Genomic DNA, 24,977 nt, shown 5'->3' with positions numbered 1-24,977 from the left:
AAGGTGGGATTAGCCAGGTGTGGGGCCAGAGGAGGGGCCTGTATTCTGACAGAGGTCCCCTGCTGGCCACAGCGATGAGGTGGGAGGCAGCCAGTACCCTGGGGAAGCGAGGGAAGTTGCTACATTTGTGGCCGGAGCTGAGACCTGCCAGCAGGTAGCGGCCGGCAGTGGCTGGCCTTGTGGACCACGAGAAGCACCTTATTCTTGTGGACAGCCTTGGGGTGATTGCCATGTAGAGCGGCTGGGAAAAGATGAGCGGTTAGGCGGCAGGCCCACTGGGCGGGGTCGGGGGCAGAGTGTGGGGAGGCGCGCTGCTCACCTGGCCCAGGGGAGCAGAGGACGAGGGAGAAGGAAATGGATTGGCGAGCAGGACAAGGAGGTGTGACCAGGACCTGGCGGGGTGTGAGGAACAGGAGGTGGAAGCCTCGTCTTCGTGGGCTGTGCTGGGTTCGCTGACGGGAAAGGCTCTCAGCTGTGCCACTGCCCCACCCCAGCACCCTCTGCCAGCGCCTTGTTCCCCCCCCCCCAGTCCTGTAAGCTTGTTTGTAATTTTTGGTGCTCTGACCAGGGAAATCTGAGCTTCTATGTCCCTGCTCCTCTTACCACCATGCACACAAACACACTACTGCACACCTGCACACAGACACACTACTGCACACCTGCACACAGACACACCACACACCACACACACTATATACACATCACACAGACACTACCCCCCACCCAGATACCTTGTACATACACAGGCATCCCCCCCCAACACACACCGCACCACACACACACACACACTGCACACACAAGCAAACCACACACGCACACACACTGAAGCACACACACACAAGGAGTCCTGGTGCAGGCCAGTGCCCACTACTTGAACTGGACTTCCCACTTGGCCTGGTTCTTTTCCTCCCCCATCCCCCAAATCACACATCCTAGAGGCAGGCGTGTTTTCTTGTCAGCCCACTGCCACAGCTGGGCCCACCGGACACAGCTGGGTTGGTGTGGGTGCTGCTCCCTGCATGGCTGTCCGTGGGGCCACCGTGGGCCTGTGCACTGCTCGGAAAGCCCGGGCAGAGGGTGCGGGCCACATGCTGGCTCTGTGGGAGCTGCCCTGCTGCTGGTTGTGTGGGGAGGGAGACTCTTCTGAGTGGGAGCAAACAGCCGAAACGTCAGCATTTCCCTAAATCTCCTTGGGCATCTGACACCTAGCCTGGCTCCGCTCAAGTTTATTTGGTGATTAGATTTGGTCTTGTTTTTTCTTGAGCCTCAAGGGCGCGGTGCCACCCAGAACTCTGGCCTGGACCTTGTCCCTCACTTATTAGCTGCCTGGAGCTGCCCCTCAGAGCAGGGCTCTGGTGGGTTCCAGAGCAGCCTGGGTCACAGTGGTTGATGTGGGTCCTCTTCTCTGAAGGGGTGGTGATGAAGGGGCCCAGGAAGCGCTGCGCCCCCGCCCCTTCCAGACTCTACTGGGCAGGAGTCCCCACCTGCTGCCTCCCTCTCCCAGTACCTGATCCTACTGCCTCTGAGGGCCGGGCCAGGCCAGACTTAGAGGTGGAGAGGGGGGCAGTTTGTGTGCAGTTTGTCACTTAGGTTCCCTGTGCTTTGTGGATTGGTCGTAAGAGGAGGGATGCTGTGGGCCCTCAGACATCACTCTCCACCTTACGTGGAGCTTTCTGTCTGTGATTTGGGCCTGGGGTGAAATCTCCATGCAGCTCTCGCAAAGGTAGACTCCTTCGTCTACAAGGTACTGTGCATTTGCAGCCCTTTTTTGGGGGTGGGGGGGCGCTGGAGGCACTGAAACGTAGTTACTCAGCAACAGCTTCACGGTGCATGCTTGCACCCAGAAGGCCCTTGTGCTTGGCCTAATGATTCACTGTTGCTGTCCTTAAATTCCTAATAAAATTTAAAAAATACTTTATTTAGTTAATTTTAGAGAGAGGTGAAGGGGGGAGAAATAGAGGGAGAGAAACATCAATGTATGGTTGTTTCTTGCATGCCCCCTACTGGGGACCTGGCCAGAGGCAACCCAGGCATGTGCCCTGAGTGGGAATCCGATCAGTGACTCTTTGGTTCCCAGGCTGGCACTCAGTCCCCTGAGCCATCCCAGGGAAAATTCTTAATAATTTTTAAATAAGGAGCTGGGCATTCTGACTTTGCAATGGGCTCTGCCAGTTATATGAATGGTCCTATTTACTCTTTGTCGCCTTTCCTTTAGTGTCTTTTGAATTTTGAACTATGGAGGTTAAAAAATTAATAACCAAATCCCACAAAGGATAAAAACAAAGAAGGACACATGCATTATTTATTGTACATACTTAGAAACGGTGCCCGGGTCCACCACAGTGCACACTCCGCCCGTCTGACCCACAGTCCCACCAACTCGAGGCAAAGCTGAGTGACATGCAGAAAGCCGCCCATGAGGACAGAGACAGGGCTGTGCTCCGGGCCACCCGCCCCCTGCCAGGCCCACACTGCTGCCCAGGACGAGCCAGTTTTTACTCCACAGTTGGGAAGGGGAGAAGGGGGGCCCCATTGCCTCCCTGATTGCTCCCTCCCTCTCCGCTACCTCTGTAGTCTGTATCTCCAGAGTCAGGTGACACCCAGAAGCCACACACTAACTTCCCCAGCTCGCCTGGAGCTCAGGAAGGAGACACCCGTGGCCAGGAGAAGGTCATCTTGTCCACTCCCCACCCCAGAATGAGCTGTCTCTGCTGTCAGGACCCAGAAGAAAGATCATGGCTTTAGAGTTTTAGGGACAGAGAATCCATGAGTTCTCCAGGCCCCTCATTCTAGTGTTTGTCACAGATGTGGATTTCTTGTTTGAATCACTGGTGTTGCAGTTTTTGCTCATTTCTTACTAAGCTTAAGAAATTGGGATTCTCCTCCCCCCACAGTTTGAAGCGCTAACCTACCCAGAGGCAGTTCTTCTAGGGTCCTGGGAGCGCCCACAGTCCACTTAGCGTAAACGAGAAGAGCACTGCTGCCCTCTGGTGGTCAGTCAGCAGAGGCTCAAGGAGCCATCCGGGAGGGGGCGTTCCCCTTCGCTGTCACAGGGGCAGCAGCTTTGAGTGCTCAGGTAAGTGAATGCCCTTTCCCTTTCCTGGAACACAGCAAGCTTATCCTTGCCTTGCGGCGTTGGCCCTTGCTACTCTCTCTCCCCGGAACGTTCTTCTTGCAGATCTGAGGTGGCAGCCCCTTGCTCATTCTCTAGCCCTCAGGCCAAATGTTACCTCCAGCACCCAACCCCAGCCCCTGCCCTGTCTTGTTTCACTTTGTTCAAGCACTTTCTTGCTATTTGAAAATATTCGTGTAAATTCTGTGTCTCTTGCTTCTCTCCCTCAGCATAATGCAGGGTGCAGGGAAACAGGGTCCTTGTCTGTTTCGTTTGTCACTGGACGTCCATACCTCACACGTAGTAGTACTCGAAAATACTTGTTAAAGGAATAAATAAATGCATGTTAACAAGAATAACTGAGATTTATGCAGAGCTTCTGGGCTTCAAAATTATACTCTGACATGGGCAGGACATATGCCACCCCTTTGTTAGATTTAAGGGTGTGGCCTGAGCGAGGAGGACCTGGCCAGGCCCTGGTGGCTTTTCCTGGGCTCCCGAGTCCTTGCTCTGGAGGGCAGAAGGCTGTTCCTGGGCTGGACCCTCGTTCCTGGCCCCAGTTACCAGGGAAGGCTGGGCTGTGCCTTCGCCCAAAGCTGGGCTGGGGCTCTGTGGGTGTGCGGCGGGGCGGCATGGGCCAGGAAGCCCAGTGCACAGCACTGCAGAGGCAGTGGCCTGTCTGTCTGCAGAGATGGGCGTTCTGGAGCAGGAGTGAGCCTGGGGAGGGCGTGTGGCAGGACAGCGGACAGCGAGGGAATTGTGCCTGCTCCAGGCCGGAATTTAACTGTGACATTCTGAGTTTCACCAGGACCCTTGAGGACCCAGCCCCCGGCTCACGGAACTCAGCCTCAGGGAGGGGCTGCCCTGATTCTGGGCCCAGCTGGACCCAAGGGGATCAGGGCTCCCCCATGGGGCCTGGGCTGCCTGGCCAAGCCCGGGCAGGTGGTGGGGCTGGTGGGGGCCCGGGAGGAGCAGGCCCAGGCAGCTGTGTCTCTGGCTGCCCTGAGAGGGAGTCGGAAGATCAGCAGCATGTACTCCCGGACTGGTCTTCTGGTGAGAGCTTGATGGAGTCTGTGAGGTAACTCTCCAGGACGGTCCGATACTGGGGGAGGGAAAGAGAAGTCAGCACCCACACCTGAGAGGCAAGGAGCACCACCTGCCCTCTGTCGCTTAAGGCTGAGGCTGCTTGGGTGTTTGTTCCGTCCCCACTGTGCTGCTGGGAAACAGGCCCCGAGGGGAAGACACTGATCTCCTCCCCTTTTTCCTTCTTTCCCTCCTCGTCCGGCATCTTCCAGGCACACAGAGCAGTTGGTGCCTGGGTCAGGGACCCAGGTCTCCTGACCCCCAACCAGGTCCCATAGCTTTTCATTCTCCAGAGGGGATAACTGAGTGACGTTTGACCCCAGCAGAGGTGGGACCTCTCCCCACAAACCTCCGGACACGTCAACCTTCTGTCATAGTGACCACCTCTCAATGTCCCCACCCCCGTCCATCCTCCGTTCTTGCCGTGTCCAGAGAGGCCTCCCTAAACAGACTCATTGTTTCCACTGGGCCTTTTTGCCTGTCTGCCCACCCTCCCAAACTCTCCTTCCCAACAGGGCCAGAGGAAGCCCCTATTAAGTCTGATGAGCCTCTCCCCACGCAGCTGACCACTTTTCACCTACGACGCCTCCGCCTGGCGCAGGAGTGAGGGTGGGGCATGGGGAGGCTTCCTCCAGTAGGTGGGTCTATGTGCAGAAGGGTCTCCTCTCAAACAGGCGCCAGTCCTTCACTCTGCCAACCCCCCTGTGGCCACTGTGGCCACTGAGCTCATGCTCCCCCCACAGCTGGTGCGTGTGTGAGGGTGTGTGCACGTGCACACTCTGTGTGTTAGTGTGGACTGAGAAGGGCAGGGCCTCCTAGGCCGCGGGTGACTTGGGCAGTGGGGCTGTCTCCAGGGCCCCTCCCTGAAGGAGCAACTCCTAGGACTTGGATTTTCTTCTTCTCTACGGCTCCCAGGCTCTGGCCAGGCCCCTGGCTGGTGAGTGTCCACAGAGCCCTGAAGCCCACAGCTCTGGCCCCAGGGGGTGGTGTCAGGTCCACCTACTGTACCCTGATGGTGGTGACCCCAAGGCACATGAGAAGGACCCTGATGCCCTGTCACTTGCTGCCACCCTCAGACTGAGCAGCGGTTTAGCCCAGCAGCACACAGCTCGTGGCACTGGCCTGGAATCCGGCCCCGCTTCACACGGTTCGTCCATGGAGAGACCCCATGTCTCACCACCCCTGAGAGCGCCTTGGGGACAGCCACCCTTAGCCAGCTTGGATGATGGGCCTGGGTCTCCCTCCACAAATTCCTGTGAGTTATTAGAATTTTATTTGTAATATATTATACGTATGGAATATATCAATATCAATATGTGTATTAGCAGGCAGGATGAGTATTGGGAGTGGGGGGAGTCTCCCTAAAGCCTGTCCCTCTGGGGATGCCCCCACATCTCAGACCAACCATTAGCTTCCCTCTCCTCTGGAGAGTCCCAGCCCCTCCACACAGCCCCAACCCAGGGTGCCCCACACAGCCCCAGCTCGCGCACCCTGCGAGAGCACAGTCCTGCCTCGAGGGGCGGGAGGAGAGAAAACAGGCCGAGGGGCTCCTTCTCCCCAGCACCACCTGGGCCTGGGCTGGGGGCTCTGGCCCACACAGCCCCGGGCATTGTCCAGTCCTCCAACTGGCCGCTCTGCTGTGGGCAGGGCCCGCTCACTTCACTGAGCTAACTGTCCTTGAAATCCTGACATTTCTGGGCCTCGCAGTGAGGGGCAGGGAGGAGCAAATGTTACTACGTAGGTCCCTTTTTACCCTGGATGACCCATATCTCTCAGCAGGACGGGCTTTGAAAAGAGTCTCTTAGTGTGGCACTTTCCTGGTCCCCCTGTCAGCATGAAAGCTGAAGAGACCTGGCTGGGATCGGGAATTTTTTAAATTGAGTCTTTTGGACCCACAGGCAGGGCCTCTTGTGACCTGTCCTCACGTCCATGTAAAGCCCACCCGGGCCCCGAGGGCCCCCACGTGGCCATTGCCCATGCTGCCAGCCCTGGGGATGGAGACTGGGAGAGCCCCAAGAGGCTGCGGCTGTCTGAGCCCCGTGGCACTTTGTTCTAGAACAAACGAATGCCACGCTGCCTGGGGAAGGTGTGAGACACTCCCTCGCTCACCACCCTGGCAGAGCACGGGGTTCAGCTCCTCTCACCCAGTAACAGCCACACATTCCCAGGCCAAAGTCCACCCGGAGGCTTCCCATTGAGGACGTCATTTCACTAGTGAAGGCACTGCTCCGCTCCTCGGACTTCCTGCAGAACTTCGGGTAACCGGCAGGCCGGAACTAGGTGTTCAGTGTGACTTCTGATCCTCCAGGAAAGCATGTGGACCTCACTGCAAGGTCACACGTAGTGTCCAACTACAGGCGTCATTTCAGTGGGTGTGGCTGTGGGTGTCTGCCCCTCTGAGCCTGGTCGCCTCCATGGACCTGCCTTTACACCCTGCATCCTGAGGGTCTCGTGGAGGCTGAGCAGTGTCAGTGAGCACACCCGCCTCCCTCAGAACACAGCAGTTTAATCTTCTCCAGTCGGACAGAGGGAGCCAGCCTCGCTGCTGCAGCGCACGCGTGCCCCCAGAGCCAGGCCCGCCCCGCCCAGCGGGGATGGTGTTGCCAACTTGGTAGGGCAAAACCCATCATCCCAAATCCCCCAACACAGGGCCTGTCCCTTGTTTGAGTTTGAGTATGAGGGTGTTCTGAATCACATTCCGGAATAAATACCCTAATCCTTGATAGTGGCCAGAGCGTGACAGTGAAGTAACTTCCTACCTTCTTCTTCAAATGTTAACCGAGTGCCTATTCCAAAGGTGCTCTGCTCTCAAACCACCCCTTCCACCCCGGGCTCACTGCAGGACTACACACTCCGAGGAACCTCAAGGACCCTCGAGTGCCTCGCACTCCAATGGACAGAATCGCCCCCGCCCCTGCGATGCTCCTGCTTTCCCCAGTCTCCTCTGTCTTGGTCCAGAGCAACCCTGATCTGTTGTTCCTGCGCTTGCCAACCTAAACAGCTCCTGACTCCTCCTCTCCGGAACTCTCCCACCCCCAGCCCCTGATGTAACCACTGTCCTCGCCGGTCCGTCCTCGTGGGCCTGGACCGTAGCAGTGCCTCCTCAACCGCCCACGGAGCCGTCCCCTCTGCAGCACGAAGTGCCCCTGCTGAAAACCCTTATACATAGTTCTCGTTTACAAATAGATGCTTTTTTTTTGCACTTCAAGATTTTTATTTTTTGGTCTCTGATCACTCAGCACTTTAGAATCTTTCTTATTACTATAGGAGCTAGGAAACAGTACAAGGCATTTTAGGTACTGTAGTGTTTCATTTATTTGTCAAATTGGCTAGTCTATGGTGCCTGGTGGTTTGGTCAAACACCAGTCTTTTTTTTTTTTTTTTGGTTGCAGTAGTTTTACTTTTATTTATTTATTTTTAATTTAATTCTTGTTCAAGTACAGTTTTCTGTCTTGTATTCCCAGCCCTGCCCCCCTCCAGTGCTCCCCACCTCCCTCCCATTTCCACCCCCCACCTTAGTTATTGTTCATGTGAGTATTTCCCCTTTTTCCCTGTGATTCTCTCCTCTCTCCCCTCTGGCTCCTGTCAGCACGTTCTGTATTTCAGTGTCTTTGGTCACATTTTGCTTGCTTGTTTGTTTTGTTGTTTAGATTCCTGTTAACGGTGATATCATATGGTATTTGTCTTTCACCGCCTGGCTTATTTCACTCAGCATAATAATGCTTTTCAGTTCCATCCATGATGTTGCAAAGGGTAGGAGCTCCTTCTTCCTTTCTGTGGCATAGAATTCCATTGTGTAAATGTACCATAGCTTTTTGATCCAGTCATTGACCGATGGGCATCTAGGTTGCTTCCAACTCTTGGCTATTGTAAATTGTGCTGCTATGAACATCGGGGTGCATAGGTTCTTTTGGATTGGTGTTTCAGGGTTCTTAGGATATACTCCTAGCAGTGGAATTGCTGGGTCAAAAGGCACGTCCATTTTTAGTTTTCTTAGAAAATTCCATACTGCTTTCCATAGTGGTTGTACCAGTCTGCAATCCCACCAACAGTGAACTAGGGTCCCCTTTTCCCCACAACCTCTCCAGCACTTGTTGTTTGTTTCTTTGTTTATGATAGCCATTCTGACTGGTGTAAAGTGGTATCTCATTGTGGTTTTAATTTGCATCTCTCTAATAGCTAGTGATTTAGAGCATCTTTTCATGTGTCCCTGGATCCTCTGTATGTCCTCCTTGGAGAAATGTCTGTTCAAGTCCTTTGCCCATTTTTTTAATTGGGTTGCTCGTCTTCTTTGAGTGGAATCGTGTGAGTTCTTTGTATCAAATAGCTGCTTTTTATTTAATGCCTTCTCTTTGCTGCAGCACTATTTTATTTAGCCCCCACCACATCCCCACGGGGAAGATATTGTTATTTGTACTTTGATGGGAGGAAAGCAGCAGCTTCGGGAAGCTGCGTGCCTTGCTCAGGGACACAGTGAGGGGGCAGAGCCAGGGTTTAAAGCCAAGTCTGTCCAGCTTCAGAGCCCAGCTCCCTGCCCTGGGGCCTGGGCTTTCCTCCCTCCTCCAGCAGCACCTCCCCCCTCCCCCAAATACCCCGCCCGCCTGTGTGAGTGAGCCCACAGCCTCCCTGGAAAGGAGCAGAGCGGTCCTCGGAGGAGACGTCTTCGAAAACTCTAGTCTGACCTTGAAATAGAGATTTGCAGACTCCAGCTTCACCTTACACATTCATGTGAGTTGTATATGCTCTGTTCCAGTAGGTATGTTTGTTCTAATGTGAAGATGCTCCTTCTCCAAACCTCTGAGTCATGCAGGCATTGGACCAGACGGCCCTGTGGGGCCTCGAGGCCCTCTGGCTTTGGAAGAACAGAGAAGCCTGAGGTCTCTGTTGGGGTCACTAGGCCTTTGGGATCTGGTGCTGTCAACCTTGTGGGCTTCATTACTGGCCATGACCTCACACCCCACTTCCTTCCATGCTGTTTCTTTCTCTTACAGATGGAACCCACAGTTGGCTGCTCACAGGAGCCCTGTGGGCTCCTGCCTGGGCCCCTGGCCACGCCCTTCTCCCCACCTCTGCCACTACTGCACCCTCACTGGCCCACCATGTCTGCCCGCAGCCTGTGAATCACCTTTCAACAGGCGGCTCACACGCCACTCCTCTGGCAGGCTCCTGCTCCCCTCGCCACCAGTGGCCTCCGAGTCCCCTCAGGGCCTCGAGGCACCCTCCCTGTGGCACTTATCTCAGTGTGGCTGTCCTACCCAGCTTCCTGAGCTTGGGACACTGAGGTGCACACCTCCAGCCCTAGCCTGACAACTCAAGGGATGTTTTGGGGATTGAATTATTTCCATTTTATAGACGAGGGGACTGAAGCTCAGGGCAGTCACGCTCTTGCTCGGGACTGGCTTCCAGACTCCCCCTCGGTGAGTGTCCCCCACTGAGAGGGGGACGGACGTGGGCTGCCATTCTGTTCTTTTGCCAAGTTGGCTGTTCAAAAATACCAACCAGACAAGCTACCGTCTACTAAGACCACACCATAGAAGGGACACAGCAGGAGGGACGTGAGTCTAAGAGTGGAGGACAGTCTTTCTTCAGAAAGGATGGATGCTGGTCATGGGGACGCTGGCTGTGGCTGATGGAACTTCCCTGTGCCTGAGCGTCCGGCACTCTCTCACTGTGTCTGTGGAGGGTCATTTGTCGTGGGTTGCCGCACAGGGACGAGCCCTGCTCCTCTGCCTTGCAGGAGAATGGCACAAGCAGGCACAGCTGTATTTTAGGAGCCAACTCCATGGATTGCGTGAGAGAGCCATGCTTCTAGACCATGCCCTAGACACACCCCGCCCCTCAGTTTCTCTTTTCCCTTCACATGCTGGGGGCTGGGAGGGAGCTGCGAGAATAGCCCGAGAGGCAAACCCTGAGATGAAGGCTCGAGGTGTAGAGACCCTCCCCAGGCAGCTGCTGGAGGTGGCTGCTGCCTTCCTTCATCACCGGCCCTCCAGGTGGCCCTTGAAGTGGTCTGTCCAGGGCAGCTGGCAGAGCAGGGCCGGGGGCGGCCATCCACGAGGATGGCAGGCACTTCCACACAGGACAAGGCTCCAACCTCCCATCTTCATTTAACTCACTTCCTTGATTCAAAATCATTGTTGCAATGACCTTCTCCCCTCTTCTAAGAAGCCCACCCTGATTAAATGCAGCAGAATAGTGAACCAAGCTGAGCCCTTCCACATGCTGGTCTCTCATGGGCCCTCCTCCCAGTCTCCAATGTCCACGTCAGCGTGGCATTAAAACCTCGCTACTGCTTCCAGGCAGCCTTCCCTGATCTTTCTCTGCGATTTCCTCCCCCTGCCCCCACAGTGCGGACCGTCTGCCTTTCCTCTGGCGCCCCACAGCCGAGTCCTTCCCTGCCTTACAGTACCGACCCTGAAACCACTCGTGTGCCTATCTGTCTCCCCATGGGGACCAGGGGCCCCGATCCCTGCGCAGTGCTCTGTGCACGAGACACCCTGACACATACTTGTCGACGATCGTGTCTGGTCTACATCTATCCGTCTTTTTGATGGGAGACGTCAGCACCTCCTGCAGGCTGGATCTGCTGCTTGGACAAATACCTGGCACCATGGGGCTTCTCTCCCACTGCAGGGCGTGGAACTAGTCGCCTCTCAAGCTCTTTCCAGTTAGAATCTCCAGGAGCGGGCTACAGAACGCTCTTATTATCACTATTATTTTTAGAAACTCCACAAATGATTTTGACGTCAGCCAGATGGAGGGACCACCGACTGTGTACTTTAAAGTCGCTTTGTCCCACTGGCCCTTGGGCCCTAGAGCTGGAGTCCCTCTGAGCCCTGCAGCGACTCAGGAATTGAGACCGAGAGCAGGCCCGTGCTGCCCCCATGCCTGCCTGTGCCCAGTGCTCCTTTCTGCAAGCTCCGGATGCCCCACCTCGGGGGCAGCCTGGCCGCGCTGCCCCACAGCCACTCACCCTTGACAGAGCTCGGCTGGCCAGCGTCTCAAAGGCTTGTGCCACATTGATGTCATTCTTGGCACTGACTTCAAAGTAGGGGAAATTCTTCTCCTTACACCAGCCTTGGGCTACCTCCTGCGGTACCTGAGTGAAGGAAGAAATGACAACTGTCTGTGTCGTCTTCCCACCATCCCCACCGTCAGCCCATCTCCACGATCTCTATCACCACTCCCATTTCCTGGGAACTGTCCAGGTGTCCGTAACTTTACACATGTTATTCCTCAACATAAATTCACGAGGTGGCTGCTGTTACTTCATTTTCCAGATGAGGAAACTGAGCACTAGAGAACAGAAGACTTTGCTCGGAGTGCGTGGGGCCGAGCAGGATTTGAACACCAGCTTGGCCGAACTAGAGCCCAGCCGTGCACTGTGCTGCCTTCTGAAGGCCTGCACTGGGGGGTTCTTCCTGCCATGGGCTCTTTCTTCGGTCCCTTCAAAGGAGGTGGACTTGACAGACACTGGCCAACTCCGCCTGAGCTGGCTGAGCAGGCCCAGGAGGCCTGTTGCTGGGCAGAGACTCGGATCCCTGCTAACCCTTTATACCCAGGGTAGAGTCTTAGGAACAGGTGATAAGCTCCTGCTACGGGTCAGGTACCCTGTTAGCTATCCTGTCATATTCATTTACATGACCCTCAGTAATGCTGCGAGATGGGTCTTATTAGCTCCACCTTATAGGTAAGAACACTGAGGCTCAGGGAGATTCAGTGACTTGCTTCAGATGACACAGCTGAGAAGGGCAGAGTCTGCATGGAGCCCAAGCTTGAGCTCCCACAGCATCTGAGCTGCCCTGTGCAGGACACTGTGTGAGAACGGGGCTACTTCTCTGTCTCTCCGACTGGTCTGTAGGTTCCTTGAGTTTAGGGTCAGAGTCTTTTTAGCTCTCGGCCCGGCGCGGTGAGCCACGCGGTGCAGGCTGATTGATGAGCGCACGTCACCACCTACATGCAAATGGCTGATCACAGTTAGGGGATGTTAGACTGGAAGAGGCTCCAGCAGCACTGCAGGTTACTTCCAAAGACAATTGCTAACACGGGTAATTGCAATGGCTAATTACTTCGGGGACCAGAAAAATGACCATATATTGAACATTTGTACCTGGGACTTTATAACCATTTCATTTTATTGAAGGGAGCCAAGGTTTTTCTCGTGGAGAAAGGCCCATTCTGCCCAACTCCCAGGACATAGCGCAGATGCTACCGTCCTCTAGTTGTCTTCCTGCTCCTGCAGGTTCTGGGAATTTATCTCATTGAGATGAAAGGTGCCGTTGCTGCCCCTTAGCTCTTTGCTCTTTGCTTTCCCCGCTGCAGGAGTGGCCTGGGGCTCACGGAATCGCTCTTTATGAGGCTTGCCGCCAGCACTGGTGGGCAGAGACGGGGGTGGCTAAGCAGCCTGTCCTTTGGGGACCCCCAGTGACAGCCCAGGCCAGGTCCAGTCACTCTCCCAGTTGCTGCTGAATCTGAGCAGAGCAGGGAGAAACCCCAGACCCTGGTCTTGGCCTCTGATCGCTAAGATCCTCCTGCCTTTGGGGACAGGGTTCCCCAAATCTTGGCCATCAGTATTCCCTTCTGCAGAGCACAGACACTGAAGACCTGGTAAGTCACCAAGAAGCCCCACAGCTTGGGGAAAACCCTGGACTCTATGTGGGAGAAGAATCAAGGACGGCTGGGCTATTGGTTGCTGTTGTCCTCACTAGTAACATGCAAATAAAGGCTCATTAGAAATTAACATGTTGTACCCTGATGCCATCTTAGAAACACAAAGAGCTTTGTATCTTTTTAAAAATAATTTTTCAATTACAGTGGACTTACAATATTATAGGCTTTGTATCTTTTAAAGTCCTTGAGGGCAAGGACTGGACTTAGGCTTCTGATTGCTCCTTCCTTCTTTAAATCCCACCCACCTGCCAAGCCCCCACCCCCACCAGGCAATGAACGCTTTCCCAGGCACGTCTGTGGCACACAGGAGCTGCAGTAGAAATTGACCTGCGGAGCAATGAAGTCAAGTGCCCCCTCTCCAGTAGGCAGGGAGATTCTTCAAATTCAATGCTGCAAGAGGCAGAAGTCAGGATTGGTGCCCACGGTCAGCCAGCAACAGAGCCAGGAAGACCAGTCTGCAACTGTAGCTGGCTGATCTCAGCTGCCCCTTCTCTCCTACTGGACAGTGGCTGGGTTATGATGGATATTTTATTTCCTTTTCCTTATTCTTTCTCTGTTCTGTCTACATGCAATGATTAAATACACAACTACAAAATACCATGTTGGAGGTGATGTTGCCAATTAACATACTTTTCTATTCGTATCACCTCTCTTACTGACCCTCAGAACGCCGGCCTGGGAAGAAGACAGCCCGGACAGTAACCTTCATATCCCTCTTCCATTTCTAGTTTCAAAATCATTCTTTCTTTTATTAAAAAAAATCACAGGTATTTATAACTTAGGCTCTGACTGTGGAAATAAGCTCAGGGTGAGACATTAGGGGACAAGGTAAGTATGTTACTTGTATTAATTTTGTTTTGGGCTGACACTGTGCTACTAACATTTTACTTCTCCTGTTATGGTTTTGGTGGTTCACTAGAGGCCAAAGTTTTGACCAGCTTAGTCCCGTTTACATGATTTTATTTATGATGCTTTTCCATCCCATATACACTTCAAACTATTAATCAGATGCATTAAAATTAATGTGTCAAGTGCATCTTAAACCACTACCAGAAATAAAGAATATTTTCAGAAAGCATAGTCCCAACACTATGACTCAGTGGCAAGTCAAAAATTGCCTACCTGAACTCAGAGCAGGGAATTCACATGCTGGTGAGTGAGCTGCTTGCGGCACAGAGCCTAGCAGTGCCGTTCTTTTAAACCAACTAGTATTTTTCACTCTATGACCTTCCGCAGGAAGAGTGGGGATTTAAAAAAATGGAGGTCAATAATTTCTTTAAAAGCATCCTGGAAATACACATTTTTATTGTGGTGAAATACACCTAAATATAAACTTAACATTTTAGCTGTGCTTAAGTGCACAGTTCAAGGGCTTAAGTGTGCAGTCACACTGTTGTGTGACCATCGCCCCATCGACCCCCAGAACCTTCTCTTCATCGCAACACTTAGTGATAGAGTTTTCCATGTTTATTTTATTTTTATTGAGAAGAAGTTCCCGTGTCTTGAAGATGACAAGGAGGATGACAATCGCTCCCATCTGTGAAGCTTGCCACGTGCTTTACCAGCATCGTTTCCTTTAACCGTCACACAATTTCTGGGGATCTGTGTATGGCCTCTGTCACCCAGATGAAGAAGCTGGAGCTGGCTAAGGGCACATGTCCTGGAGACGGGATGGGGCTTGCCCCGGGGCTGCGCTGCTTCTTCCCAGCCTTTACCTGCCTCTCTCTGCAGGCTCGTGCCTCCATCCAAGCTTGGACTGGACCCCCCTCCACCCCTCAAGGCGTCATCCGTGCTTCCCCTCCCGCCGGCACCCCTCACTCCTTGAACTCTCGCAGTCTGAGGAGTGCAGTCTTGCACTTCTCTGCTCCACCTCCCCCTGTAGCTCCCACCCCTCGCAATAGCCTCACGGTTCTTCTGCTCCAACAGTCTCTCCACTTCAGCCTCTTCTCTCCAGGGGCAGACCCAGGCCCTCTGTAGATAACACTAAATACGGTCTCCTGTTCTGTGACCACAGTCTCCTTTCCTTCAACCTCCTCACCCCCTCATTCTTTCTGCCCTGCTCCTCCACCTCTGCCAGCCCAGCCCTCGGCCCTTCAACCCTCTTCCTGTCGCTCTTCTTTCCTGCATGGTTCCTCAGTGCCCTCACAGCCTGAGCTTCAGCTACTCTTGCCTGGAGGAGTCTTAGTCCCAGGTTCCTCATTCCTGGCTCTAGCCCCACACAGGGCTGCTGGAGCAAAACGCAGCAAAGACTCCCTCTCACACTCCTGGTGTCCTCCTTCAGCTAAGCCCTGAGTGTCACCTGCTAGTTTTTGTCTTTGTCCTTGATTTGCTTCTTCACCCTTTCCTCCCCAGAGTAACTGGCAAAGCTTCACCATTGTTCCTGAGACTCCTGCTTAGTTCCCGCTCAAGAAGCTGGTGCCTCTTATTTCACGGAGAACAGGTCAGACTCAGTCTTGAACTCCCTCCACTTCCCACCCTATGATTTCCAGGGCAACGAAGCAGGATGTTAAAATGGAAGTTGCAGCCACAGGCGGTATAATCCGATGGGTGTCAGACATAAGTGGGCTGGGAGACAGACTGTCCCTGGACCTTGAATATTTCCAAAAGTTCCTGACCAAGAATCTGTTAGATGAGTCCCAAACCCACATCATGGACATGAAAAGATCAACAAGGAGGATTAGAAAGGATTTCTTCAGAGAGAGTTGTGTCCTGGGCACACTCCCCAAAAGAGGGAGAACATGAAAAGCCTCACCTCCACCCAAAAAAGGGCTTCCAGGAGGCCACTTGGAAAGTTTGACGTGCGACCCCTGGAGTTTGGTAGCTACAGCGGATCTGCCTGTGACAGGCACTTGAGGGACCCAATGCAATGGGCACATCGCGCCATTTCTCATTGGTAGCCAATGATGAAAAGAGCTCTGCTGGATGCCACTGCGGAGAACACCCCCACACAGTAGGGTCGCTGCAGCCATGGAACAGACAAGCCACCAAGGGGTTAGTCAGAGGATCCAGAACATGCTTCAGCTAATAAAAAAATATATGTGTACTATTTTCTCAGAAAAATGTGTAAACTTAAGTATTTATAACTGCGGACACCTTACCTGACTCTGGCTAGAAATACTGTCCTACAGGTCAGTTCAAATTCTACAAGTCTACCTCTGATGCCTTAGTTCTCCTACTCCCTGTCTCTAGACAAAATTACCTTCCGTTCTCAGCTCGTATCAGCCTGTTTCCTTCCTTTGCTCATGCTGTTTCATTAGCCTGGACGCCACCTACTCTAGGAAGCTCTTTCTAGATTCTGGGTTTCAACAGATGTACTTTCACTGTGGTCTCCAAATTTCCAAGGTCTACCTCTATCATGGCATTTATAATATTGTACCAAATTACCTTTTAAAGTGTCCCTATCCATTGCTAGACTGCAACATTTTTAAGGTAAGGACTATGTGTGGTTCAGCTCCGAATGTGTGGGACCTAGCGCAGTGTCTGGCATGGCTGATGCTCACATCATGATTGGTGAATCAGCGAATGAGTAAATGAATGAATGGTACCTGCCGGTCTTCCAGATCAATCTTGTTCCCCAGCACCACCATGGGGTAGGACTGCTCCATTGGAAAGATTTTGGCCAGAACATCACCCCGCCAGGTGTCCAGAGCTTCAAAGGACTCCAGATCAGTGACGTCAAAAGCCAGGATGCAGCCATCAGAGCCTTTGTAGAACGTGGACACCATGGAGCGGAACCGCTCCTGGCCGCCCGTGTCCCAGATCTGGAGGGGAAAAGAAGCCATCCGTGGGGCTGTGGTGAGTGGCTAGAGTTTTGGCCTAACTGGGTCACATCATGTCAAAGCCTCCTTTTCTGGGTGGGGTGCAGATGGTGCAGACCACCCCGGCACAGGTGTGTGTGGTCTGTCCACACACAGGTTTCGGCCCTGTCACCCGTGTGCTCTACAGTATCTGGGTGTTCACATTTAGCATCCCAGAGTGCTTTGGCAGCCGAGGCTTGGTTTCCTCTGGGCCATCAGGCTGGGCCCTGTTATTCCCGTCTGATAGATGTGGACCTTGGGAGTGATTTGCCAAGGCCACTCTGCAAGTTTTCCAGGGACCTGAGACTAGGAGTAAGACTTCCCAACTCCTGGAATTAGAGCTCATTCTTCTAGATTAGGAATCAGCAATTTTTTTTTCTGTAAAGGCCCAAGTAATAAATACTTTAGGCTTTGCAGACCATACTGTCTGTTGCAACTACTGTGAAAGTACCCATAGACCATAAGTGGGCATGGCTGTGTGCCAATAAAACTTTATTTACAAAAACAGGTGGTGGACCTGATTCGGTCCATAAGCCGAAGTTTGCTGATGTCTGTTCCAGATCATTCTAGCTCCTAATACACATTGCTGTGTGAATGGCTGTCCAAAGAATGTGGGGTGTTTTCAGGTATGAATGTTGAAGAGGGAAAGGGAGGGCCGCTCACCTGTAACTTCAAGGTTGTGTCATCCAATATGATAATCTTGGAGAGGATACTGGCCCCCAGTGTGGTCTGGTAATCCTCATAAAACGTCTTGTGCACATAGCGGTGGAGGAGGGAGGTCTTTCCTACACTAAGGTAAAAATCCAGACACATGTAAACACACACATATGGAACATGTATGCATTCCATACCATTCTCAAAATCTTACCACACCCCTCTTTCTGTCATCTCTCCCTGAGACTGTGATCTAACATTTGTGGTCCAGGAATCCCACTTTGAGTAACAAGGGGCTAGAATGGTTTCTAGAAGTAGGGACCAAAGTGAGCAGAGAGGTTTGGAGAGAGCTGGGCGCCCCAGAGCAATGGTCAGGCTTTCCCTGCATGTGGGGGAGGTGGGAGGCAGAGGGAGGCTGAGGGGCTTGTTACTGCAGAGCCTGGACCAGAAACCAGCTGGCCGCCTCCCAGCCTCTTTTTCCTACTGAGCTCCCTCCCTTGGGGGAGATGCTCTCCCTAGTGCCACCTTGAATCAGAAAAGGACCCAATGGGAGGTGGAAACACATCCAGGAGGTCTCACTACCCTTGGCTAGGGACCTGCTTGCCAACCCCCAGACTCCAAGCTGAGCTTGACTTACCCTAGGGCTCCAATGATGATGAGCTTCAAATCCACCTTCTTCCGGGGATTCATGGAGGGGCTTCAGAATCTGTAGGGAAACAGAAGTCATTCACATGCTGGCCAGAGAGTCCCCTGTGGCTGTTGTCACTGAGGGTGGCCTCTACGTTCTCCTCCTAGGTGTGTGGGTCACTGCCCTAGACAGAGGACTTGTGCGAGGTTGACAGGTGGATGACTCGGCCACCCTTACACACCCTTCACCTCTCTTCCTCTGGGGTTTCCCTCGTCCTGGAGGGGTGGTGACTCCACCAGACAGGTGCATCTCTCACCATTCTACCAGCCCTGATCTCCAAGGCAGCCTGGAGTGTCAGGAAGGCCGGAGAGGATTGAACGGAGGCCTTGCAGACAGTCAAGCCTGGAGCCAGGGATGGGGGGCAGTGTGGGAAGAGCAGATGGAGGCAGGACAAGGGGTCCATTGTCAGGACTACCCAAGAGGCTTTGGACGGAAGCGTGCCCTTCCCCCAGCCTGAGGTGCTGCTGCGATTACAGAATCAGAGGCTCTTCTTTGGGGCAGCTGGTGGGGCTGTGATTGGTACATGTTTCTGAAAAGCTAACTGGCAGCAAGTAGTGAGAGTCTTAAACACGTTCCTGCCCTCTGCTTACCAGGAATTTGTCTTAAGGAAACAATCTGAAATTCGGGCAAAGACTCTTGTTCAAGAATGTTCTTCAGGATTTTTTACAAACAGCCAGCATTCAAGAAGTGGTCAGATAAGGCATGGCACACGCTGAACTGTGAAGCAGTCATTAAAATGCAGTTTTTGAGTATATTATAATAATGGGGAAAGTGCAGCCACAGGGGCTGAATGAGAAACAGAAGACAATCAGCTGCATGTACAATACCACCCCAAATAGTAAAATGAGTTCCTACTTGGATACCAAAACTTCTGGAGAAAATATTTTAAAAACTTAAGTGTTTAATTTTGAGTGGTGGGAAATGTATGATTTTAATTCTGTTCTCTATGCTTTTTAGTATGCTTCAATTTATTCACAGTAAACGTGTTGAACATGCATTGTTCCTATAAGAGAAAAATAGACATTCTGCACATGTGTGCATAATTTGTATATATAATTTATACACATATATTCATTTTATTTTGTTAACAAAATAAAGCCACACTTTGCAGGGGATTGTGTTTGCCCGGCTCTCTGGGTCGCCCCTTCACTGCACAGACACACGCACAGTATCCCCAGCTCCTGGGCCTTCCATTCCTGGAGGCACTAGGCACACTGAGGAAACCTCCATCTGACTCTGCCCGGCTAAAGCATCAAAAGTTGGCCAGCTTGGGTTCCCCCTGGTACTCGGAAATAATGCTGGACTGGATGTCCTAAGGCCCCAGAGGCTCCAGTTCTCCCTTGGCTACTGTGTGATCTTGGGCCAGTGGCTTCCCCTCTCTGAGTCTTGGCTTTCCAAGTACAGAATAAGCCAGTTGGGCCCCAAAGACTCAAGGTCTCTTCTGGTTGGACATTGCTTTTTATCTGCTGGAACTGTTACTCCCTGGGCTACAGGAGCCTTGCCTGGGCATGCCTAGTTAGTGCGGAATCGAAATAGAAAACCCAAAAAGGCCTCGGACTGTTGGTGTCCCTCCTTGAGCCATGCCATGGCTCAAAGGTAATTTGAGGTTCTGCCTGAAGCTGCTTGACCCAGCAGCCAGAGTTGGTGGCATTGGACCCCCTGCCCAGGAGGGCTGGGCTAGCATGGTGGGCAACAGGTCTCCTCAGTAGCTCGTGCATTCATTCAACAAGTGCCTGCATGCCTACTGCATGCAAAGCCCTGCACAAAGCCGCTGGGGGAGCACAAAGCAAGTAGGAATGCCCACCCTCCTGCCAGGAAGTCATCAGGGGAGAAAGGACTGGGGCTCAGTCATTACACCAGAGAGAAAGTGCCAAGTGCCCCGACCGAGGCACAGAGAGCACTGTGGGAGTTCAGCGAGGACAGAAGGCGGCAGTTGAACTGGCCCCTGAAGAGTGAGACATGTGCTTGGGGCTGACAGTCAGAGGAAGCAACGACCCTCCGAAAGGCAATGACGTGAGAAGAGCTGAGTGGAGAAAGTGGACGGTCTGCTTCTGGGAGGGGTGAGGGGAAAGTTGCGGAGAGAGGAAAGCCTGGAGAGGGTGCAAGATTAAGAACAGACATGAATATCAGACCAAGAGTCCTGTCATTCCACCCTTCATTCCTTTCTTCTTTCATCCATCCATTCATTCATTCATTCATTCAGCATTTCCTATGCTCCTGACCTGTAAGGAAGAACTCAGGTATTAATACCCTGAGAACTCAGGGTATTAACTGGGGCTGGCATTTTGGGATGGGTGTAGCTGCCTACAGCAAAACCAGCCAAGGGAGAAGTGAGGCAGAGCCCCTGCAAGGCATGGGCCTCTCAGCATCAGTCACTACTCTGGAAGGGGGTGAGGAGCAATGTGAGTTCCCTCCTAAAGGCCTTGGTACAACATGCTTAGCTTCAAAGCCAATACTCTGACTTGGGAAGGGAGCCTGAACAACAGGTTGGCAGGGGGAGTGGGAAAGAAACTGAGGGGCTGCTCTGCTTCGTCTGTAGAACGTAAGGAATCCTCCCCCAAACCCTATGCAATGCTACAACAGAGGCTCAGAGGGGCCAAAGCACTAGTTACTCAAGCAGGGCCACACAGCAGACAGACTAGCTGCGCCTCCTTGCTTCCCCTCCTCCTGAGCTTGAACTCCTAGGGTCTGTGTGCACAGGAAGCAGGGCGCTGGGCTCAGGTTTGGGGAGTCTCACCAAACCATAGCAGAGTTGGAGGAGATGGAGAGAAGGCAGCCGAAGTGCCAGAGCTGCAGGGCTGTGGGAGGGAACACGGGCCTCGGGTTGGGCTGGTGGTGTGAGGACTGAGGCGGAGGGAATGGCACTGATGCTGTGATCGGGCCAGGCCGCAGGGAGATGAGGCTCCCCCCCCCCTCGTCCCCCCCGAGAAGCTAACATTTGTTTCCTGGAACTGTCAGAGGGCTGTGTGAATATGCAAATAAACAATATGTATACTATTTTGAGGTTAACTGAATTGATACATTATTATACTACATTTACTGGTACCAATCGAGGGCTCAACAAATGGTAGCTGTTTTGTCACTATTAGCACATAAAAAATAGCTTGTGGGATTGACACTCTCACTGGCCTCTCTCTTTTACTACGGAAGAAACGGATGTTAAGGAAAGTTAGGTCGCTCCTCTGTGAAGACACAGCCTGGATTCGGAACCGGGGTGAACCCAGGTCTACTCTCTAGCTGCGGGGGTTGACTGCCTGCTGTGAGCCCGGCCCCAACGTGGGGATTGCGGGCCTGGCTCTCAGGTGGGTCAGAGGGGCTGGGGGCGTGGCTTTGGCGTGGTGCCGCAGAGCGGGTGTGCCGCCGTGTGCAAAGCAGTCTGCAGGTCATCAGAGACAAAATACAACACAAAAGTGGGCAAAGAATTTGAACTAAACCCATAGAAGTATTATAAATGATTAGTAGTAAGCTTTGGAAAGGCAACATAACCTTACCAATTTTTAAGAACACGCAAATTTAAAAATATCACTTCTTTTTTCATCCATCAGATTGGCAAAAAGTTAAAAGATCAGTGACAACGTTTAGAGTTGTCGAGTGTGTGTGGGAACACGGTATTACTGTATATACCCTTGCATATTGTTGATAGAGTGTGAATTGTCCCAGTCTTCCCTGGAGGGCGATTTGACAATGTCGGAAATCAGTATGCGCACACTTAGCTTCAGTCCTAGGAATTTACCCCACAGAAACACGCGTGGACTCAAACACACACTCGTGCAAAGGTGACTGCTGAAAAGCACTGCTGTAACCTAAATGTCCACCAAGAAGACATCTCAACCTAAATTATAAACCGTTCACACTCTGAGTGAGAGTGGAGTAAAGAAACAGGAAGATATGATGATTAAGTGAAAAAAGGAACATTTTGTACAGCATGATCCCAGTAATATAAAAACAAACAACACCCTTATGTGTGACTACGTGTTTAACGTTGTATTTATATGCTCACCCTGTAAAGGCACAGGAAGCTAAGGACAAATACACACTAAATGATTACTAGGGTGTGGAGAAGGATGGGTTAAAGGCTATGCCTTGAATTAAAATTAGTTACGCAAGCCTAAGTTGTTGTAATTAAAAATATCAAAAAAGACAATGTTTCTTTAAAAAGAGCAATGGGTGGGTGGAAACCCAAAGTCACCTGGGGTGACTTCCTGACAGGACCAATCACTCGGGGCCTGGGCTGGGGAGGAGGCTGCCTGGTCCCATGGAGTGGTCATGGATTTTCGAGTCAGTGTGCTCACTCCATGCCATCCATCTGCCACTGTGGCTTACTGAACCCGTGTGATTCTGTTCCCTTGTGGGTAGATGGAATCACTCCTGCCTGTGGCTTCTTCTACAGGGTGGCATGTGTCATGGTCTTGGAGCAGAACTGGCCTCCCAAATTGGGGAAGACCCCAATTAGTGGTTAACAACTGGGGGGAAGGGGGAGGCAGATTGCAGTGCCTGCCACTTTCTGTGGTGTAAATATCCCCTCCACGGCCTGTGCCACACTCCTGGTGGAGACCGCTGCAGTTTTAGGAAGGGCGTCCCGTCCAGTCTCCCACCCAGGGCTGCTTGAGCCCTCGTGGCCACATTCGCAGAGTGATGGAGCCAGACCTGCCTCCACAGAGCTTCTTCCCCCGCCAGGGGGGGCATTTCCTTGGGAGAAACACAAAATACTCAGTTCCGTCCTAGCCCTTTGGAAGTTTAAGTCTTCTCTTTGCATTTTACATGAGTTTTTTCTTTAGATCCTTGAAACTCACCTCAGTCCCACCGCCCCCATCCTGGTCCCCTTTCCCTCAGGTACCCTTAAAGCATGCCACCAGTGCAGATTGCCCGACCCCACCCTCAGAAGGGCAGGAAGTTGCTGAGGCTGCTATTTAAAATAGCCTGGTCCAAGGGGCCAGGATAACGGGCAGCAACAAGATGGTGACTGGGACTGCGGCGGTGGCCTGGGAGGGCAGCTGGGGGGTAGCCCCTGGCTGGCTCAGCGAGGAGGTGCATGCAGATTTCAGTCGGTGGTTTAACCATGTGCCCTTGGCTGGACTTGGGCAAAGCTGTCCCTTTAAGCCTCCTCCCACCCATTCAGATCACTCAGTTGCTTCAAACCTGGGCATTCGCCTAGAAGCCAGGCTGAGTCACCACCCTTCATTGTTAAATAGCAGTGAAAAGCAGACTTGGAATGCAGGGCCCTGCCTTCAGCCAGCTCAGGTCCTCACAGAGCAGTCTCAGGCCACTGCTCTCCCTTGTGTGTGACAAGCTCTTCTCCCCTTCTTGCCTGGCTGCGCCTCTAAGCCCGGAGCCCTGGCCCTGCCCACCTGCCAAAGCTATAGTGTAGCTCAGTCCCTGGCGAGTAAGAAAATAACAATAATATAATAACAATAAAAATAAAATCCTAGGGCTTGGGGCCAGTCATACAAGAGCTCTTGGCACTGCCTGCTCTCACATTCCCACTCCCCTTCTCTTCCTCTCTCACTGGCCCCAACCAGGACCTGTGCACAACCTTCCACGACATTTGTGTTGAGTGAGGTGTCGTTTCTGCTGACAAGGAGGAGGGAAGAGGGAGACCAGTGAGCAGGTGGAGGTCAGCTCCATTTTCAGAAGGCTCAGTGCTCCTGTTAAGTTCTTTGGGAGTATTAGTCCCCGAATCCTAATGTCCCAAAGAAGACTGGCATTGCCTAGAGGGCGGGACAGTGCCTCACACCACTCTGTATCCCTCCAAAGAGCCTGACCCATGCTGGAAATATTAATTCTTCAATAAATACTCATCCACCCACTTACCCATCCATCTCCACTCATCTATCCATTCATCATCTATTCATCTGTCTGTCTATCCGTCCATCTATCCAGCATATGTACTGCACGCCTACTATGCATTAGCACTGTGTAGGTCTGAGGATACAGACAAGGAACTCTTTCCATGGGACTTGTGGAGGATTGATCAGTAAGCCCACGTAGATTATTTGTCTTAATACATAATGCCTAGCAATTATAGGGCACTTTGTAATTTACAAAATGCTGTCGTGCCCAGTGGATTCCTGAGGCAAGCTGGGACTAGAACCCAGGTCTGTCTGACTGTTGCTCGCCTAGCATTGCAGAGCTGTGCTGAGACGTTCCTATGATTTAGAGCAAAAGGAACATTTTCCTGCTCCAGGGTTTCCCCCTTCCTGGCAAGACCCTTTGGATAACATGGTTCCATCCAAGAAGGTACCCTGTTGCTGTGCCAAGGGGACTCCTGGTGCTAGCAGGACCCAGCCCTCTCGAAAGACTGGTTTCTAACTGTCTTTCCCCTGTGCCAGCAGCTGCATCGGCCCGTGCAAAACCCCAAGCTGGGCCCCAGTTCCCGGTGCTGGGCGGGGAGTCGTTTCTGCCTGGCTCGCTGCCCTGCCTGGGAGTTCCTCCTGAGCGGGGGTCTTTGGGCTGAATCTAAGCCCTCAGCTGCCAGATTCTGTGCCTCATCCTTGCATCCCCCGCCTCCACTTCTCCTCACTAAAACACAAATGCCCCTAGGGGATGCTGGGACAGACATAAAAACCAAGAAAAACTTCCAAGGCACTTACAGCTGTGGCTGCTTAGCATCGGCCTCCGAGGGCAGGCAGGAGTTTTCTCTGAGTCTGGGGGGTCTCCTCTTAGATCAACAGTCTCAGCCCGGTCAGAGGAAAAAGGCTTGGGAAGCAAAAAAGAGTTTGTTGAGGCCAAGCCACTTCCTTCTGAGTTTTCCTCCTCTCCCTCTCATGCACAGACTTGGGAAAGTTGCAAAAGAGGCTGGGCCTGGTGACCTCAGCTGCGTGGGTGGAGGGGTGGGGTGGAACTGGAAAGCTAGGCTTCAGAGCCAACTAGATTTGGGGCGCTGTGAGGATTCAGTTTGTAGGGGCTCTGGCTCTGAGAGTGGGGGGAGGGAATGAGGAATGGGAGGCTTGTGGGTGGAAAGACCTGGAAGGTG

General features: G+C 52.6%; 1 protein-coding gene across 1 annotated transcript; it reads right to left on the bottom strand.

The window, feature by feature from the left end:
- Window positions 1-2,288: 2,288 nt before the first annotated feature.
- On the bottom strand, window positions 2,289-24,830 carry RAB7B (RAB7B, member RAS oncogene family). The gene is made up of 6 exons (XM_037067118.1): window positions 24,595-24,830; window positions 17,954-18,022; window positions 17,326-17,452; window positions 16,411-16,626; window positions 11,169-11,294; window positions 2,289-4,214 (listed from the first exon to the last, which is right to left on the bottom strand). The coding sequence occupies exons 2-6, from the start codon at window positions 18,004-18,006 to the stop codon at window positions 4,134-4,136; spliced, it is 603 nt and encodes a 200-aa protein (XP_036923013.1). The 5' UTR covers window positions 18,007-18,022; window positions 24,595-24,830; the 3' UTR covers window positions 2,289-4,133.
- Between the last annotated feature and the right edge of the window lie 147 nt (window positions 24,831-24,977).

The sequence above is a fragment of the Sturnira hondurensis genome, unplaced genomic scaffold (assembly GCF_014824575.4).
Source record: "Sturnira hondurensis isolate 20B ecotype Veracruz unplaced genomic scaffold, ASM1482457v3 Scaffold0017082, whole genome shotgun sequence".
In the NCBI taxonomy this organism is placed as follows: Eukaryota; Metazoa; Chordata; class Mammalia; order Chiroptera; family Phyllostomidae; genus Sturnira; species Sturnira hondurensis.
The sequence above is the reverse complement of the archived record's forward strand: the minus strand, read 5'-3'. Positions and strand labels throughout refer to the sequence as shown.

What these genes read in the sequence shown, in the direction of transcription:
- RAB7B (XM_037067118.1), bottom strand. Translation starts at nt 18,006, where the DNA reads ATGAATCCCCGGAAGAAGGTGGATTTGAAGCTCATCATCATTGGAGCC. An exon ending in ATCATCATTGGAGCCCTAGG is followed by an intron (nt 17,453 to 17,953) that starts GTAAGTCAAGCT and finishes TTTTTACCTTAG; the next exon opens with TGTAGGAAAGACCTCCCTCC. An exon ending in CCAGCCGAGCTCTGTCAAGG is followed by an intron (nt 4,215 to 11,168) that starts GTGAGTGGCTGT and finishes TCCCTCCCCCAG; the next exon opens with TATCGGACCGTCCTGGAGAG.